The sequence below is a fragment of the Chaetodon trifascialis genome, chromosome 20 (assembly GCF_039877785.1).
Source record: "Chaetodon trifascialis isolate fChaTrf1 chromosome 20, fChaTrf1.hap1, whole genome shotgun sequence".
In the NCBI taxonomy this organism is placed as follows: Eukaryota; Metazoa; Chordata; class Actinopteri; order Chaetodontiformes; family Chaetodontidae; genus Chaetodon; species Chaetodon trifascialis.
In genome coordinates, this window is record NC_092075.1 from 7,160,997 (window position 1) to 7,176,642 (window position 15,646).

A 15,646-nucleotide genomic window follows, 5' to 3' on the forward strand; every position below is an offset into this window, starting at 1 on the left:
ACCCAACTTGAATAAATGTCTACACATATATTTCAAACTCCCAACTTACTTATTAATCGAACAACATGTCCAGCAATTAAACCTGAAAAGGGTCCATCAAAGGGTTTTTTTTACATGCATGAGATGCATGTAAAAAACTGACCTTTAGCCTTTATTCAAAACTGCCCTAAAAACATCTCAACTTAAGAAGCGAAGGCTCTGCATGTTTACAAGCTCCAAAAAACTAGACCTTCATCAAGGCTTATGATGACACTCAAGAGACCAAATCTGTGTTTTTTTAATTTGTCCGCAATTATACCTCTTATGCTGAAACACAGCAGAAGCTCCAGAAATACAACATTTGACAAAGAACTGAGGATAAATCAATACAGAGCAGTCATTAATTCAAAACAATGGAAACAGATTTCATTTAATTCTGATATTTTAATTTATAGATTTCTTTCTGCATTGATTTCTGCTCGGTTTTTGTGACGCCTGAATACTTGCAGACTCCTTCCTCAAGACACAGAATGCAATTAATCCAAAAACAGTAGCTAAAAGTAATTAGGTAATGGCTGATTGTAGGCCTAATTAAGATATACTAGGCCAGATCTTTGTATACGTGACTGGGACGTGGGATGTCAGCTCATGAGCGGCTAACATAGTGTTACTGACTGTGATGTGGTAGAATGAGCAATTTGTGGAATCTCTTCCCTGTGGATCCTTGCAGACGTGGAGGCCTGTGTGCTGACTGCAGAGCTGGCAAATCCAAAGTGAAAAGCCCTGCCCACACGTGGGGTTCCTCTTCTCACACCATCACAAAGCATTAGCATTCATAAGCTAAAAAATCTCAATATCTCTCCTTCTGTTTACTGCAGGTATGAATACATAATGCGACTCTGTGCCCGTCAGGAGAGGGTGAATGTTGTCTTTCAGCTACGTTTGCTCGGGAACGACTGCTTTACTGTACATTCAGATCGCGTCATATTTTTTATTTTATTTTATATTTTAGGGGCTGTGGGTTCGGTACTTTCTGTCTCCAGCTGTGAGAAGAAGAGTGGGGCCAACGAGGACTGCAGATACTGCTGAGTGGTGCAGTACAGGGTGTAGGACTGTTATCTTCTTGACTAATGGCCTGAGAGTAGCTTCTTACTCTTTAGAGGCTGCATTTACTTAATCACCAGACAAGATAATGCCGCTGTCGCTGTGTTGGCTCGGGTGAGAGGGTGACGGGGTGTTGCTTTTGTCTGCATGTGCAAAGATACGTGTTCAGGCGCATGGAGGAACATATGCATTGTGTGTTACTGCTCCTGTGCAGGCTCATATTAAGAGACAGGCAGCTCAGCAGAAGCCTGCTGAGGATTCATGTCTCAGAGAGATTTACAGGCAGACCGATACTGTAGGTATAAACAAAAAAAAACAAAGAAGAAGAAAGGCCTGGGTAACCATGCAGTACCGCCCTTCAGCATCGGTCAGCCCTCCTGGTCTCTTTTATCCCCGGACCACCCACTCCTTTCCCATCTCTTTCTTCCCCAACCCCTGAATGAGTCACTTCCAACAGCCGAGCTCAATCCAGAGTTAATGAATAAATCAAACTTTTCTCTCCTCTCTCCTGGCATGCCCCCCAACAAGAGCACACACGGGTTTCATCTGAGTAAAACGCAAGACTGCTTTTGGCCTGATGCGAACATCTTGTTTTTGTGGCTCTCTTGGTTAATTATTTGGTGCAGGGGTTGGCTTCCGAGCTTCGTACTTTTAAGGATACCGACTGAATTACATCGGTACCACCGAGTACTAATTCATGTTAGGTCAATCGATGGAAAATTTAGGTCCCGGACAGCAAATCTGAGATTAACGTGAGTGTAGAGAGAAAGAGACACAGCAAGACTACGTCATCCATGCAGCTTGTTCAAGTCGCAATCAGTCAGCGGTTACAGGTGTGGTTACATTTTTCAAAACTCAACACAGACAATGCTTGCTGCAGTATTTGCAATGCAAAGAGCAGAGCAACACGTCTAAGCTGAGGAAACACCTGGTCAGAAGCAGAGTTTACCTAAAAGCTGAAGAGCTACGCCTGCTGGTGACAGACCGTGACAGAGTCCCAGCTATCAGTATGAGGTCAGAGGTGAACCTTAGCAGAGTCCGGTTTGGATGGTCGAAATTGTTGGAGACTCCTTGCTGATAACAGGAGAGTTGAATCACACACACCTCGAAGGGTCTTTGTTTATTCACAAATGCAGGAGTGTTTCCATCAGAATTGTCAAGGAGTCAAGCGTGGATGCTTGAACTTGCAGCTTGCCGCTGAAACAATTTTGATGTGAGTGCAGCTCCAAACATCAAACAGGTCGCTTCCTTGCTTAGTTTAACCTTTCTGATTGAAGGTGTGCTCATCAGTGAAAGTGGCTGCGGCATACATGATTGCACATGATTGGACACCAAAAAGAAAAAGTCACCTCGCTCCTCCGAATGTCATTCCTGTTGCAGATGTTTGCTTATTGCCCTTCAGAGAACGTGGACAGAAAGGGCTTTACCAAGGTGACCGTAAACACATCACAATCATGAATCATTAATATGCTTGAGAGATCGCCTAATCCACTGGTTCCCACCCTGGGGGTCCCAAACCTCCACTAAGGATCACCAAAACTTCATGATTTCGTCTTTTTCTCAAAAATATAATGTGAGCCTATATCTTAGCATTGCACGTTCATTTCACATGATAAGGGCTCGATGACGATGTGAACACAAGCTATTTTCACAGAACTTCACTCTCTGGTAAACAGACTCATCCTGCAACAGAACAATGGCCAAACACGAGGGAGAAGAAAACACTGAATTTGTCAGAAAGAAGCCTATGACGAATGTATGAGTGCTAAGATTTTTAAAAATACATTATACAGACAGAGAATCGCATAAAAAGTTCCTAAAAATATTCAAAATTCAATGGAAACTATCTCAAAATTCATCCAAATCACTAAATTTACAAAACTTCCCGCAGTTATTAAGTTCAATATTTGGGTTAATCGAACAGTGAAGCATTTCAATCAATTTTTAAGCAAAAAATGCCAAACATTTACAAGTTCAAGCTACTCAAATGTGGCAATGTGTTGCTTACTTTACGCGATGGAGTAAAAAAATTCTGATGAGAGTTGTTCCACATGTTTGGACATTTTAGAGATTTTAGAAATTTTAATCATTAACTACCCAACTTTACAGCCCTGAGGACAGGAAGGGGAAGAGCTCTGCAGGCCAGGTGATAAGAGGGAAAACTTAGGAGACAAACAGAACCGCAGCCTTCACACTGAGAAACACCACTGTGAGCACTTTTCCTGCCAACTTACAGTCTGGTCCTCGCGCAGGCCTGCAGACCCCTTCACTTCCTCTCTTATGTGCTCAGAGACCGTTGTGCCTTCTGTGCACTCCCAGGGAGAACAGCTTGTAGTTTGATTATATAATTGAAAAAATGAATATTGTGCAGCTTTTTTTTTTTTTTTTTTCATGCATGGGACAGCTTGCTGGGTTTTAGAGAGTTATATGATTGAGTAATTAAAACCGTCGGTTAATGTGGATGTTTTGCTCATTCTTTTCAAATATGGATTTAAAAAAAAAAACATTAGGGGAGAATTTACCTGGAATGAAACATGGAAATAATGCTTGTAAATTCAAAATATGATGAAATTTAGCACTGAAACATACTAATAACTAATGCTGCGGTGAAACTAGGACAGCGATGGAATCAGTGGGAGTACAGATGAGAAATCGCTCTCGTGTTTTTGTTATTTGCCCTGTGAGCACTTGTTCTGTCGAGGGGTCAAATCCTGTCCTTTGCAGCCGTGCGTTACATCCTGTTAGTCTCATACTTATTCGCTGGTATCAACAACAACCGACGCCTCTGGGTCACACTCGACACTGTGACGAGGGTGAATCATCGATTGCCTTCCCGGTCACATAACGGCTAACATCTTGTGTTGGAGGCACGACGTTGTGACTAATGAATTGAAAAGCAAGTTGTTAAATGCACAAACACTTGGCTCAGTCTAATTATAGAAACTTTTAAGTTGTTGATTTGAATGCTTTGACAAAGGCGTGGGGTGAGATTAGTATTAATGCGTGTGATAATGAAGTCTGTGAGTTCACTTCACTGTTCTGCTAATAAACAAAGGCAGAGCTGCTGAAAGATGAATATGCAGTATCTGATGTCACTTGTTTTGCTGCATCCAGAGCTTAATTATATTTAGAACTCTGGAGGAACTGAATACATCTGCTGTGTTAGCCACATTTATTAAAATCAGGGGGATTGTAGAGGATTGGAAGAAGTAGAAACTGCATTTTCTGGAGAAAATGTGTTAGTACTGCAATGAGTCACTCTTCCCAGAGGACAGAGGCCTATATGGCAACACGCAACAGTTAAATAACTCTGTCAATCTGGGAGATTTCTGGTGGTTCTTTTAACATACTGGAGAAAAATATATGTTTATGTTAGTCCTGATTATACTGTAAGTGGACAAAATCAGTTGAATGCACAGTGTAAGATTTGCTGCGACGATCGTAATGCAGCAGCGTGCTGTGAGTCACTTACTGTAACAGCTGGAGAAATATAAACTCAAGGAATCAAAACTGTAATAATGCAGACTTCACTGCTGTAGTGCTCTTTCTTCACATGATCTCATGGGATGGCGTTTAAGGATATTTTGCAAGTCATGTCTACGCATTTTCAGCTTTTCACGTGTCATTTTATGCATTTTATGACTGCTGGACGTGCAGAACAGGGCAAAGTCAGGTGTCCTTCCTCGTTCAGGTGACCTTTACCAACATGGTAAAGAGGAAAGGATCATGCAAATGTTAACTTGCATTACGTACGTGCCACCAGTAAAATATGTTACGTAAGCTGAGTCCAAAACAATGATCGGTCAGCTCACTAATAAGCTGACCACCACTGTGCTGAGGGCTAAATGAAAAACTGTTTTTATGTTGAAATTGCAATTTAAAAGACCAATTTTCAAATGGCAAGAACTGCAGTTTTAATAATAACTGCTATCATTGCGGCTAATGGTACTGCGTAGATAAATTTATAGCTAAACTTTAGCTCAAGCAGCTCGAGTTCGGAGAGCTTTTCAGTATTATCATAAGTGGCTGACTACAGATATCACTCACTGCTGTTACCACAAGTATATCACTAATATAAAATACCATCTTAACAGGCTACATTTTCCAAGAAGACTTAGAAATGGGCTTTTGTCTGGTGTGAAAAAAGAACCCTGGGAGCACCTAAACTACAAGAAACTATTATTTTATCTAATTCCTGGTTACAATTGTTAGATATTTTTCAGCTCTAACTGGGCTGTTAGCATATTGACATAAACATCCACAGCTCTGCTCAATAAAAGCACATTTCTTTGCTGTACAGGGAGAAAGTCTAAATTTACTGCAGTGGATGGTAACATCCTCAACATCTGCCCCTTTTAGACTTCACTATTCATCTTCATTCAAAAGTCTGTACTGAAATGTGCCCCAAAATAGCTCCTCCATCATATGTTCTATATATAAACATCAGAAATATGATGTCCAGTGCGATGAAATGTGACTTCGACCTCAGAGCCCTATATAACTACAGAGGATCATATGATTCGCTCACAGTGCAGACATTCCCTGCTGGATCTGTTATCTGTGCACCAAACACATACAAGGACAAATACCAAAATGTGTGGTGAGTCAGCCCAGCTTATCTGTTTTCATCTGGTTAAACTACACCTCTCTGCGTTTCCTCCTTACGAATATGTCAACACAGACATTCTGCAGTGCTGCTCAATAAACAGTCGCCGACCATCTCAACCACGCATGCTAAATGTACACATGTGAAAGGACACCTAAGGCCCATGACCTTACAAATGCCATTTGTTCCTGTTACATGCTTGGGTTGATTTGTTTTGTGTGTGTGGGTATTGTTATTCCATGTGTGTTGTCTGTGCCGCAGTGAAATACCACATATTTCCGCTCACATAGTAGCTGCACATGTTTCCATTACAGTCTATATTGTGGAGAAAAATGGCAGTTGTCTCCCGGCACTTGAAGGCAGTATTTTGTTGGCTAAACCTTTTTGGAGGAAACAAGAATTCAAAACTGCCAAGACAAACAAACTGGACTCCGTTCGTTTTAAAGCTGGCAAGTGTAATTATCACAAATTTTCTAACCAGTCTCTGCAAGAAACAACTAATCAGAATGGAGATGAGAAGTGGTGAGTCAACCAGGGCAGATGATTAGCTGTAAATGTATTCATTTACTAAATCCCAGCTGATGAACAGTCGAGGCTGGAGACACAAAAGCAGCCACCAGCGTGTGGACATGATGGGATGTGTTATATTACAGTGTGGCATGTGGCTGTATGTCAGCCGGTGGGAAAGACAGAGATTAACTATGTTTTCTGGAGGTTTCATATTTCTTTCATTAGCTATTCTGTTTTGGGTGAGATAGGTAGTCTGTGTGGAGCGCTTCCTCAGCATTTCTTGCTCACAGGAGGTGAAACTATTGGAGGAGTCAGCAACTTGGCTGTGGCTACAAGTCCTTTTCCGGAAAGCTGTCACATTTGCCTCCAGATAGGAACTTACTGGGCTCCACAGATGTAGCCTCGATGGGCTTGTTCGGCTGCTCGCTAGAGATTTCGCATATCTCCGGGCAAAAGGCACACATGTGACATGTACTGTATTAATGAGGAGTCTAAATCCTGTTCTGAGTCCAAGACATGACTTCTCCAGAGGCTGAGACCCAACGAAAAGTAGAAAAAAGGAAATCTGTAAAACCTCTGATACTACCTGACAACATGGTTGGATTATGCAGTGGGTCTAACAGGTGTAGGTGCAGATACCCAAGGGACCAGGGGTCCCACATGAGAGCAAGAGTGTGGGAAGTGGCTGTAAATATATATAAAGATTTCTCATTGCATAATAAACAAGTATAGTCCTTTTAGAAACCTGAAAGAGTTTCCTAAAGGCTCAAAAAGGCTATGCTCAAAGCAAACTAGCTCATACGACATGATGTCCAACAGCGCTTGAAGGCAGAAGTGTGTGTAGCTGTTCTGCGCCTCCAGTCTTAAAGAGGTGAGACGCAATGATCGTTTAAAAGTGAGAATAACAGCGCACACCTTCAGACAGTCTCTCCTGGAAGGCACTCACAGCGTTTGACCTGTTTATACACTCAAAAAGTGACAGAAGCAGTTGTGTGAAGAATGGCCGACCTCTGCGGCATTGTTGGTGTTCGATAGCTGCAGAAATTGTCAGAGGCGGCTCCTCAATTCAGACATCGCAGAGATGTGGAGGAAGGGGGTTTAAGACGCTGTTCGATGATCTGACGAGCACTTAGCTTGAAACATACTGACCCTCAAGACATTCACCGAGTTCGTGACAAGAAAGAAACTTCCTGACCACTTCACAGGGACTGTTCATTCCCTCACCGCTTATGTAGGATGTTAGGTTTAAGACCACTCGGGGTTTCACAGGATAGTGGACTTTCAAAGCCACGAGTCGACACTGTGCATCGTTGGAGGCTAATCGTTCATCTGTGGTTGCAGTAATAAAGCTGCGGTAGTGCATCTACAGATATGCAGCAGGGGGGCGCTGGGGGTGGATGCTAACAAGGCATAGTGGTCATCTTTAACACTGTGCATTGTGGAGCGCTAAAGCAGCAGACGTGCAGAAAGAAGCATGGCCGTGCGTCCTTACGATCAACATTGTGGGAACACTTTAAAACTAAAACTAATATTTAAGACTCCTGCTATCCCTGCAAGAAAACAGTCGCAATGTTACGGCAGTCAGACAAGCACACTGAGGGTTTAGACCAACCAGATCGCGGCTCATTTGTAAACTCTGATATTTCAACGACCCGCAGGTTGGTTCCACCTACACTGGTCAAGCCTTTTTGACAAGAACTGATCATTGTTGTTGGGTGAAAAAACTACAACTGTGTGGTGACTTGACTGCCAAAGATGGAGGAGGAGACCCTTGAGGCGAATTCCATCCTTGCCTCATAGTACCTCAGTGTTGGAGTGCGTTTTTTAAAAACTAATGATAGATAAGAGGAGTCTTAGGAGCTGAGCTTGAGTGGCTGAATGACACTTCTGCCTGGCTGCGTCTCTGGTTCTTTTCAAACAACTCAGTCTGAGTAACGACGAGACGACAGAGAAATGGCTTCTCATAAACCCAGCCGGACACATTGCTGGATAATGGGGACCTCGTGAACCCGACTCAGATCTTATTGTGCAGTTAAAGACACTCTCAGCCAGCGACGTCCCTTCCCTTTGTTCCTAAGAAAGAGCTGTTCAAAAGAGTCATGACCACCTATCTAAATGTTCAACTGACGCTGATATGATACATGACTGTCAGCTGTGGATGTGTGTGTGGAGACTGCAAAAGCGGCCTCCTCCCAGCTCTGTATTTCCATTCCTGCAACAAACTGAATCCAATTTAACACTTTTGGGGGTGGGGGGCAACAATCCAGGCCAGCCCCCCATCCCTGTGACGGCTGCCCTGGGCTTTTCAAGGGAAAGAATTTCTCAGACTTTTGTAAATAATGCTTCTGTAAACTCTTTTTTCCCCCCACCCTTTGGCAAATGGGAAAATGAATGAGGCCAGGTAGGTCCAGGCAGCAGGAGAGCATAGAGGGTGTTGAAAGGCTGACGACTGAGTGAAAGAGGAAGGAGGAAAAGAAGCAGGTAGAGAGTTCAGCCACTCAGTGAGGGCATTAGGCTGTGAGGCATGAAGAGTATGCTGGCAGGATGTTTGGTAGAGGTTCAGTGATCCATCAAAGGAAAGCCTGTCTTTCCATTCTGCCCGCTGCAGAGCCTTCCCTCGCTGCCTCGCCTCGCAGTAACTCCCTCCACCCCCTCTCTGTCTCTCTGTCCTCACAGAACGTTTCCTGGGGTAAGCAGTACTCTTATGCCCTCTTCAAAGCCATGAGCCACATGCTGTGCATCGGGTATGGTGCCCGGGCACCCGTCAGCATGTCTGACCTGTGGATCACCATGCTGAGTATGATTGTAGGCGCCACGTGCTACGCCATGTTTGTGGGCCACGCTACAGCTCTAATCCAATCACTGGACTCCTCACGCAGGCAGTACCAAGAGAAGGTAAGAACCAAACAGTGACACATGTTCTGATGTAAAATACCTGCGGATTATAAAGGAGATTGGGTTTAACATGATTTACATGATATTGGATGTATTTCAATTAAAAAAGGCCTGGCATGAAGTCCAAATCTTTACTGTTTGTTGTTTCAAGGTAAGTAATTCTAATTACCACTGAGATGGTCTTAAAGTATTAATCTGAGGGTTTTGCTCTTTCCGACCGCATAAAATCCCGTTCATTGGAGCTAGACTTAAATAAATTAGGGCTCCTCTCAGTTGCCTTGTGGACCAATGGGTTGAGCTCTCACAGATCACAATATCCAGGGCGATGACTGGGAAAGAGGATTTTCTCCACCCAAGCAGATCGTACGAGGCCGATGGGGTGAGGAGGTCTATGACATGACCAGCCACCTCATTGTCTGTATGATGCCAGTGAACACATTTTATTCTTCCCTTTCATTTCAGTCCCGATTACATCACTTTTTTTTTTTTTGCGTGGAGGGGTGATTATCCGGGGTTTCAGCCGAGCCACCATCTGTGATCCCGCTGAGGGGCCTGGGCGATTCCCAGAACACACAGCCATGACTGATGCGCTCTGCGCTCGCGTGCAAGAACCCGAGTTTAACTCCCAAACTTTCCCTGCGCTTATGCTGCAGAATTCCATGTACGTACAGCAGTGCAGAGCCGGGGATTATAGCCCTCTATGGTATGTCTTGATCCACTTACTAAAATGAAGTGCTGACCTTTAACTTATGCGGTAACACACATGATGTAAGCTCAGACATAATTCATCAACCGTGTACATACACATTTTTTAATATAAGTAGATTGTCAAAGGAAACAGGCCGTTGAGTCCAATGAAAGAGTGCTGAACAGAAATTGGTGACGATCTGCTATTGCAGTTGTATTCATATGAATCTTACATTTACACGCTGTTACTCGAGATGAACCATTTTTTAGAAAAATAATCTGCAATTATTTCCACAATCAATTAATTGTATAAGTCTTTGACGGCAGGAAACTTGGTGGCACAAGCATGGAAAATAGTTTTTTACCATTTTTTACCACATTTAATAGACTGCAGCCTTAATCATGAAAATAATATGCAAATTTAGTCTGCAATCATTTTCATCATTGATTAATATGCTGATTATTTTCTCGGGTGATAATTTAGCCTGTAAAATAATCCTCAAGAGTTTTGCTGCGCCAGAAGTGTAAAACACACTGGAACCAATGAATGTGAAACTTTTTCTGCTTCAGAAAATGAGAGAAAATATTATTTTCTACTGTTAATCAACGAACGGCTTCAGCTGTGCAGCAAATTAAATGAAGATTAAAAAATATTTGTTAGTCGCGGCCCTCCTGCAGACACTCACGAGCATTAAGGCAGAACTCATCAATTATCCTGCTGGAGGTTGTTGCCATAATTCTTATCACGGCATCAGCAGAGTCACCTTGACTGTGACTGTAACAGGACATACTAAAATACCAGTTCATTAATTTACACCTTGCATATAAAAGCAAGCTGTTATCAACTCATTGTAAAATGATGGCCTGACCTTGCCAGCCATTTCAGTGGTCAGTGCAATCTAGAGAAACAACACCTCTGGCGCAGTGTTGCAGTATTGTTATGCATGACAATTAAGAAGACTAATCTAACCAACATCATGCAAAAGAACGTAACCTAAATGGGATCCTGAAACGCTGTTCATTCAGTTTCACCATCCTCTGATGGGTGGAGACAAAGGAGAAGTTCATCCTCACACTAATCATCAACAGGTTTTAACTCAGGTGTGGACCGACACATAAGTGAATACAAGACCAGAAAACGTCAAAAGCACTTCCGAATCAGGACAAGAAGATGCAGATGTGGCAGATGAGGACAGAACAGGTTCAGCCAAAGACTAAAATAAATAAATAAATCACTTTGGAGAGTAACACCACCATCAGTGGCCGGGGTACTTCATTCACAGCGTGGCTGATTCCTTCATATACTTGAATTCATCACAATCCAAATTTTGGAGTCGACCATAAATAGCCAAATACATACATAGATGTCACAGCACACTCCAAAGGAAATTAATGACAGCAGGTCGCCCACAGCAAACAAGTCAGCCATTCGTTGTTTGAATTAGTGACATGTGTCTTGCTCAGTATGTGATGTACATCTGCTTCACAGCAAATCTACTTAATCTACATCCCACTTTAGCCTTTCAACATCCCTCCAGGCAGAGAACTGACAGCTTTGAGGCTGTGAATGCCACGTTCATGGGAACAGAGCCCCAGTGTGGAGCCAGAGTCAGCTCAGGCTGATTTGCTGCATGGCTGTGCATATCAGCAGAGCAGGCTGAGGAGCAGCAGGGATGGGTTCAGGGTGCCCAGCCTCTAGTCATTACATCTATCACTGCCACAGCTGGGGGGTGCTTAGAAACATGGATGGAGGGATGCACGTGGGTGTGAGGTTATAGGTCAGCTAAGGATAGAGGACAGAAAATGACAAAGCAAGAGAACAAATGATGCAAGTCACCATTCTTGTCAATAGGTTCTACTTAAATTACAAAAAAATATCCTTAATTGAGTTTTTGTAACACGTTTTTAATTCTCTTATGTTTTGAAAAGGAGAAAAGAAAAAAAATGCAACATGATTAGAGAGATCATGCAAGAAGATGGAAGGAAACAGACTAAGAGAAGGATACAAAGGAGGAGAGGAATCAGAGAAATGGTGGGAGGGGGTGGAAGGAAATGATATAAAGCATGCATGGTCTCAAGACATGCCTGCTGTGATGCCCTGCTGCTCATTCACTGTAAGCCAGCATACAGCTGCATGTCATCCGGCTGCTGAAGAGCCAGTGGTGGAAGAAGTATTCAGATCCTTTGCTTGAGTAAAAGTACTAGTAACACAGTGTAAAAATACTCCAGTACAAGTAATAGCTATGAAATCAAAACCTCACTGAAGTAAAAGTATGTAAGTATTATCAGCTGAAAATAAAAATCCAAATTGTGAAAGTAAAAAGGCAAATGAGCCTGTAATTAAACATGACCGTGCAGCCATGAGTGTCAAAACGAGTCCAGCGTAGACGCTGATATGAAGATACAGTGTGCATGTGTTTGGCATTCGCACTATACAAACAGCCGTGCTTTACAGCAGATGTCCTTTTTTGCAAACAGTTAAAACAAGTCATATTTGATTAGGATTCGCCGCATCTTACGATATTTCCACAGGATGTTATTATTTGCAGAACAAAGCGCCCCTCACGCTGTGTTATATCAAGAGGAATGCCTGACAGTGCTACTGGCAAGAGCAGAAGTGGGTTCATTTTGTACCACGTGGTGCTTCCCAGTGTGAGAGCAGGACTGAGTCTGAGTATCTCTGCAGAGAGGCAGAGCGAGAGGCACAGAGAGAAATATGGATGATGAGGAACGCAGCCAGCATCGATCTAAACTGCTCCAGCAGAATGTGGAACTGGACAATTAACCAATAAAATTCAGCATTTGGATTTCAATATCAAAAGATCACATGACTTGAAACTGGAAGCCACATATCCAAACTGTCACGTCATGCTGAACGCCACCTTTGCCTGACCCCTGCACCCCTTCACCACCCCCCGTCAAAACAGCCTCTGCCAGCTCTCCGGCTCAGTCACAGTATCACCTTTCTGCAGCGGGGGAGGAATGAACGGTGGGGGGGGGGGCGCACTGTGACTCAGCCGTCTTCAATCGCACTGACAAATTTGGTGGGCCATGCTTGCATCACACTGGCCACAGAGCCCACCGCTGTGAGGTTGGTGCTGCTGGCTCTCACCTACTGCTCTACTGTGGCACCCAGAGGCGGAGAGTGTGACAGGCAGTGTTTGCTTTCAGGTGTCAGGGCCGCGGACTGGCTGAGGAGATCGTTTTCACGGCCTCGTCTGCGGAGAAGCTGTGTGAGGAAACGGAGACTGAAAATAGATGAGCTGGGGTATTTTCCTCTCTGTTTCCCTCTGTTTCGGGTCAATACTGCTAGAATTTTAACTCCCACTAAGATTCAATTAATTAGCCGAAACAGAGCGGTTCTCCCATCTTTGTTACTGGCAGTATTGCGTGAATGGAAAAGTCCTGAGTCAGAGGCCATCTGGCTTTGTGATAGTGAGGCCAAAGAATAATTCCTCTGTTTTTTTGGTCTCTTTTTGATCACTATTTGACATTTTAGCACAACACTGGCAAGTCAGTTATGTTTCCTTTCTGTCAGGTTTAAGAAAGGAAACCACATAGGACATAAAATGTTTAATAATCTGGGTTAATCAATTAATTTCTTGCATTTTTGCTAATTAATTCTCCCTGAATTAGGTGAAAAATTTCTCCTCAACAAACTGTAATGATACACTGAGACAGTTTCAGCAATTTATTTCCCCTTTTTTTTACTTAGAAAATAACTACAAGAGAGTTACAGACACAAGAGAGCAGAGAGATCCCTTTGGAATCACCTTGGCAGACCCTAAAAACAATCCTGCACTCAGCACTGCCCATGTGCTCGAAATTAAAGAAATCACAACAGAATATTCAAGAGAAGTCATGCAAATAATTATCACGTGACCACGCAGTCTGTGCCATCTGGTTCAGTCTATGCAGCTCCTAAATCTCTCCAGGATATCAGGTATACCTTGCTAGTTCACATCAGATCATAGCTTAGTTGCCTATTAGGGCTCCGCTTCCTGCATGGGTGAGATAATCGGAACTGCTACCTTGGTCTGACATAGCCTCGGGCCTGTACTTGTTCCTGCTCTTTCTTCACCACCTGCCTCCCTCGCTCTGTCTCTCCCTCCCCACACACACACAGAACCAGGACATGGCACTGTGACTATGTGAGAGCACGGATTGTCCTCAATACAGAAACACAAACACACACTCCGAGGGCCACATTTTTGTGGAGCTTTGCTTGTTTATTCAAGGCGTACTCTGACAACCTCTGCTTGTTTCCATTGCTAATTAACACTGCCATTAGAATATTTGGTGTTTTACATCGAGATGCTTGCAACAGCTTGAGCTGATATCCCATCTGCTTCTTTTTCCTTCCCAGTACAAGCAAGTGGAGCAATACATGTCCTTCCACAAGCTTCCAGCAGACATGCGTCAGAAAATCCACGACTACTATGAACACCGCTACCAAGGCAAAATCTTCGACGAGGACAACATCCTGAGCGAACTCAACGACCCGCTCAAAGAGGTGAGACGACTCCTCTCTGAGGACCTAAAAACTGAACTCAAGCATTGGCTCTTTCAGAAGCTCCTTAACTGAGCGGCATTTAGAAACCTTTTGGAGAGTTTCCGTCTGAAGGGTTTATTTTTGGAACGGGCAAAAAATACACACACCTCAAATAAAGGAAAAAAAAGAAGTTCTTGACAGGTAAGCTGTCACAGTGGTTTTAGTTTGGGGAACATGAAGGAGTTTATTCCCTCAAGATGAGAAGTGAATCTTCATTTGACACCTTTTAAGTGCACAGTGCCTGAAACTGAAATACCAACAGCTGTCATCTCATCTTACAAGGTCACGGAGAAAAACAGCAAAACGGATTCTCCTCAGCATCCTGGGTGAACCCAGACTGAGCAGCCGTCAAGACGTGGAAATATTCTGCAAAGAAACATTACGTGCGCCTCAGTTTCACCGGAGCTGCTGAACAATCGCTCTTTTATTTACAACATTTACAAGTCTGAGGCCTGAAGTGTAGCACAGCAAGAGCAGACGAAGGGAGTTAATGAGAAGAAATAATGAAGTTTACTGCAGAGCCGGTGACCAGCTTTTCAGTTCTTGGCTGACCTCCTCATGTCAGCAGATTACATGGGTAATTATGCATAGGTGGATGGGAGAGGAGAGGAGCAAAAAGCAAAGCAAGCATAGGAATCGTGACCATCTCTCATGTAGCCCCATTAAGTCACCTTGCAGAGGCAAATGCTGAGGCGAAGGAGAGCCCAGACGCTCACAGGGAGGTGCAGGGACTTAAAGGTATGACTTACTACACAGAAAATCCTGCAGGCTCGGCTCGCCATGCAGAGCAAGCAAAGCTAAAATCTGCATTCAGACAGCTACGCCCACGGGACTGACGGGGAAAAACAAACGCGGAGCAAAACAGGACACGTGAACTAGCTTAGGTTGCCGTTTCACTGAATAACGGCTCTTAAGATATGTCAGTTATGGATGATTTCAACAGCCTCTTCCTCCCAGAGGAGGTGGAGGAAGCAGGTTAATTCGGAAACTACTTTTCAGGCAAAGGCCCGTGTAAGCGTTTGTGTGGCTCACTTTTTTTCAAATAAGGCAGCGCTGCTTCCTGCTTGAAAATGATTTTGCAGAGACTTGAAATTAGTTTGAGATCGGGCTAAAACTGCATTGTTGTGGCACGTTAATGCAGATGAAGGTAAAGACTCAGGCTTGGGTTGTGCCTATGATTTTGCTTCTTTCCCTTTGTGTTATGTGCAACCTTCGGTCAGTGACTCCCACTACCATACTTATACCTCTATGAAGTACAATGAATTGTTTCCCCCCATGTCAGGTATGCGGCATGTTTATTCTGCTCTCTCTAA

The 15,646-nt window shown here is 43.5% G+C and overlaps 1 protein-coding gene across 1 annotated transcript in view; it reads left to right on the forward strand.

The window, feature by feature from the left end:
* The window catches only part of LOC139348326 (potassium/sodium hyperpolarization-activated cyclic nucleotide-gated channel 1), a 69,050-nt gene that overhangs the window by 31,528 nt on the left and 21,876 nt on the right, over positions 1–15,646 (forward strand). The window contains exons 4-5 of the mRNA XM_070988306.1: positions 8,876–9,094; positions 14,148–14,294. Of these exons, the coding sequence (XP_070844407.1) occupies positions 8,876–9,094; positions 14,148–14,294 (366 nt within the window). The remainder of the gene's footprint in view (positions 1–8,875; positions 9,095–14,147; positions 14,295–15,646) is intronic.